The sequence below is a fragment of the Bison bison genome, unplaced genomic scaffold, assembly GCF_000754665.1.
Source record: "Bison bison bison isolate TAMUID 2011002044 unplaced genomic scaffold, Bison_UMD1.0 scf7180017864193, whole genome shotgun sequence".
Lineage (NCBI taxonomy): Eukaryota > Metazoa > Chordata > Mammalia > Artiodactyla > Bovidae > Bison > Bison bison.
The window spans coordinates 4132786-4136990 of NW_011494765.1; the positions used below are offsets into that span (position 1 = coordinate 4132786).

The following is a 4205-nucleotide window of genomic DNA, read 5'->3' on the forward strand; positions in this document are numbered from 1 at the left end:
CACTGGCGGAGGGTGATACTCTCCTGGTGTGTCCATCACTCTTGCTCCTTCCCTCTAAAACCGCTTCACTGAAAGAGATCGCGCATTGCTCTATGAATCACCGACCCCAAAGGAGATAAAGGTGTGTAGAGCTGAAGGGGAAAAAATGTACATCAAGACAGCAACTCAAATTCTAAACTCAAAAGGGCTTATGCTCCATTCAGTGTATCCGGTGTGCCGTATACTTGAAAAACACCAGTTGAAAGTATGCACATAAAGCAGAACATTTTAAAAAATGAATATACTTATCTTTTACAGAGTACAACTCCTCAAAGGTAGGTGAAACAGGAAAATATGTTTCTCAAAAGGATACCAAGTTCTCAATTAGAGCAAAGATGGCCCTACTATATGCAACATGTTTTACTTCTATCAAGATGAAAGGCAGCTAAGACTCTAGGCTAATTGATCATTATTTAGCTTTAGGTGAATTAAATGAAGACATGAAGGACTTATTTTCATAAGTAAGAGGAAAATTGCTCAGGCATACCCTAAGATATACAGTAGCTACAGTGATGACGGTGGTGGTCTTTTTTGTACATTTGTGTTTATACGGCTTGTACTTAAGTGAGGAGTCACTGGTGAATTATGAAACTCTCTCTTTCCTCAGATTACGCTTCATGTCAGTAGAAATGGACAGCAGCAGTTTTATTCAGTTTGATGTGCCCGAGTACAGCAGCACCGTCCTGAGCCAGCTAAACGAACTCCGCCTGCAAGGAAAACTATGTGACATCATTGTCCACATTCAGGGTCAGCCATTCCGAGCCCACAAAGCCGTCCTCGCGGCCAGCTCCCCCTACTTCCGGGACCATTCAGCACTAAGTACCATGAGTGGCTTGTCAATATCAGTGATTAAAAACCCCAATGTGTTTGAACAGTTGCTTTCATTTTGTTACACTGGAAGAATGTCCTTGCAGCTGAAGGATGTTGTCAGTTTTCTGACGGCAGCTAGCTTTCTTCAGATGCAGTGTGTCATTGACAAGTGCACGCAGATCCTAGAGAGCATCCATTCAAAAATCAGTGTGGGAGATGTGGACTCCGTGACCGTCGGTGCAGAAGAGACCCCGGAGAGCCGCAACGGAGTGAAAGACAGCAGCTTCTTTGCCAACCCGGTGGAGATCTCCCCGCCATACTGCTCTCAGGTACGGCAGCCCACCACAAGCAGCGATCTTCGGATGGAGACCACACCCAGCAAAGCTCTGCGCAGCAGCCGTTTACAGGAGGAAGGGCACTCGGACCGAGGGAGCAGTGGGAGCGTCTCCGAGTACGAGATCCAAATCGAGGGGGACCATGAGCAAGGGGACCTGCTAGGGAGGGAGAGCCAGATCACCGAGGTGAAAGTGAAGATGGAGAAGTCCGACCGGCCCAGCTGTTCCGACAGCTCGTCCCTGGGAGACGACGGGTACCACACCGAGATGGTTGATGGGGAACAAGTCGTGGCCGTGAACGTGGGTTCCTATGGTTCTGTGCTCCAGCACGCCTATTCTTACTGCCAGGCAGCCTCACAGCCGGCCGGTGGTGTATCTGAGGCGTTCGGAAGTCTGAGTAACTCCAGCCCCTCCAGATCCATGCTGAGCTGTTTCCGAGGAGGACGGGCCCGCCAGAAGCGGGCCCTGTCCGTCCACCTGCACAGTGATCTGCAGGGCCTGGTGCAGGGTTCCGACAGCGAGGCTGTGGTGAGTAACCCGGGCTTCGAGAGTAGCCCACGGGAGAGGAGCGCGCGAGGTCACTGGTACCCATACAACGAGAGGTTGATCTGCATCTACTGCGGCAAGTCCTTCAACCAGAAGGGAAGTCTTGACAGGCACATGCGACTCCACATGGGAATCACGCCCTTTGTATGCAAGTTCTGCGGGAAGAAGTACACGCGGAAGGACCAGTTGGAGTACCACATCCGGGGCCATACCGATGACAAGCCGTTCCGCTGTGAGATCTGCGGGAAGTGCTTCCCTTTCCAAGGCACCCTCAACCAGCACCTGCGGAAAAACCACCCCGGCGTGGCAGAAGTCCGCAGTCGCATGGATTCCCCCGAGAGAACAGACGTGTATGCGGAACAAAAACTAGAAAACGATGCCTCGGCCTCAGAGATGGCCCTGGATTCCCGGATGGAAATTCACACGGTGTCCGATGCTCCTGATTAAGATGGTAAAAAAAAATAGTGCACCCACGCAAAGCACATTAATCAATGCCTATTTGTGATTTGCTTTGTTGTCATCTTTGGTTTTCCGAACCATCTGGAAATCTCTTGGTCTCTTGGCAGTTTTTCTAAGGTTTCTGGAAGGAACACTCCATGGTGTTTATCCTTTCCCGCCCCCCGCCCTCCCTTCCCCAAGGAGCTCAAAGCATGAAGGGCAATGTATCCAGGGAAAACAGGCTGACAGTATTCCTCTTTGGCCGAACTCTTCATCCAAAATCTGCCAGTGATTTAGCTATGCCAACTGGTCGACCCTCCGTCTCTGCCAAGAGGCATACTCTCTCATTGTGTGCACTGGCGCCAGTGCATTTCCATGGAGAGAGACTGGGATGCCGTCAGCTGATACAAATGGGTAACCTTTTCTAATTTAAAATTACTTTTAGGGGGTAGTTAGACAATTTATATATATATATAATAAAGCGATTATTATATATATAGTATATATACATTCTCAAATTTGATTTTATTCTGGTTGAGGTGAATGTAAGAGGAATATATAATTTAATACAATGTGAACAGGGCTTTGGACTCTGTCTCGTCCCTACCTAATAGGGTTTTGCCCCTTTATTTCCCTTATGAAAGAATGTTAATAGGTTTTCATATATATATTAATCATTGTGTCCAAAAGCAAGCAAAGCAAATCACAGTGTTCATAGCTCTGCTTCATAACAAACACATAAACCAAATGCCATAAAACGTATTCAACTCTAGTTGGAAACCATTTGGAATTTTGTTAGTTGTCCAGTTAGGTAAGCTGGATGACCCGTGGTGCTGACCTTTTTACATAATGTAGTGTTATATTAGCCAACCCCAAAGGAGCAGTGGTTTTCAATGTTTTTACTGGCCTCTGAATCTACCTTCATTCCGTACTGTAGAAACACACACACCAGGTAACTAAATCGAATCACTCTACCGTGAGTTAGTACTCGCAGTAAAGGAAAGGAATTTGTAGTTCTGTCTACAAAACTCTCCAAGCAGTGTTGTGGTTTTTTGTTTTTGTTTTTGTTTTTAAACCTTCTTTCTCTTTTCAAACAGCCAGTTCAGGTGCACAGCAACTTTTTCTACATGCAGTTCCCAGGGAAACTGCAGAACTTGGAATTTGTACTTTTTGTAAAGATATACTCTATGGGAATTGCAAGCAATATATCTATCTTAGTATTGTGTGTGCTGACAAGAGCCTCATTGGCTCCCCCACTCTCAGTGTTTCCTGCTTAAAGAAACCAACAGTTAAAAAGCCCTCTAAGATACTCTGTGTGTCACCAAATCTCTGTGTGTCACCATTTTTTTGGTCACGTGGTGCTATTTTTTATGTTATGTATCTTTTAGGTCAGTATAGTTGTAGAAAATGTGAAATGTAATGGTAAAAGTGAATTACAATTTTTTTTTTCCCCTTTCCTGAGTTTATAGCTTGAAAAAAAGACCTCAAAAGCATGTGCTGGCAAACACATTACTGTATTAAAAAAAAAAAAAACCCGAGTCCTATTTGGATACTGTTTTATTAGTGCTTGAGGAAATGTCGTGAGTTTTATATTTTGTTCACCCATGTGCTTCTGGTATACAAAACAGGATCTATAAGATTGCTCTGGTACTGTATACTCCAGCAGAGAGTAACGTGAGCAATTTAGCGTTGAGTTTGTGCCATGGGCCGCTGGTAAGATATCAGCACTCCAGACTCTTCTGCTTTGAGAACCTTGGCCCTAAAACTCACAACCAGTGTGTCTCCCCAGGAGAATAGCACAAACCCCCTAAGAGGAAAAAAAAACAAAAGTGAAACCTCAGAAGCAAGGAGTTAAAAGGAATACAGAAATAGGTGTTTGCCGGTTTCCCATGCTTTTTTGGCTCTTAAAATACCAAGAATGGAGTTGGGGTGGGGGAGTGTTTGGGGATTTTTGTTTTGTTTTGTTTTTTGGTTCTGGGGGAAAAAAAAATTCAGGCCCTTGTGTGTGACCGCCCCCCAGGGTGGTAGCTGTGCAGT

General features: G+C 45.5%; 1 protein-coding gene across 1 annotated transcript; it reads left to right on the plus strand.

Moving 5' to 3' along the window:
- The first annotated feature begins 6 nt into the window (after window positions 1-6).
- ZBTB34 (zinc finger and BTB domain containing 34) lies at window positions 7-4199 on the plus strand. The gene has a single exon (XM_010844094.1). The coding sequence runs from the start codon at window positions 552-554 to the stop codon at window positions 2175-2177; it is 1626 nt and encodes a 541-aa protein (XP_010842396.1). The 5' UTR covers window positions 7-551; the 3' UTR covers window positions 2178-4199.
- Window positions 4200-4205: the final 6 nt, after the last annotated feature.

Excerpts from the sequence above, each read along its gene's own strand:
- ZBTB34 (XM_010844094.1), top strand. The coding sequence starts at position 552 with ATGACGGTGGTGGTCTTTTTTGTACATTTGTGTTTATACGGCTTGTAC.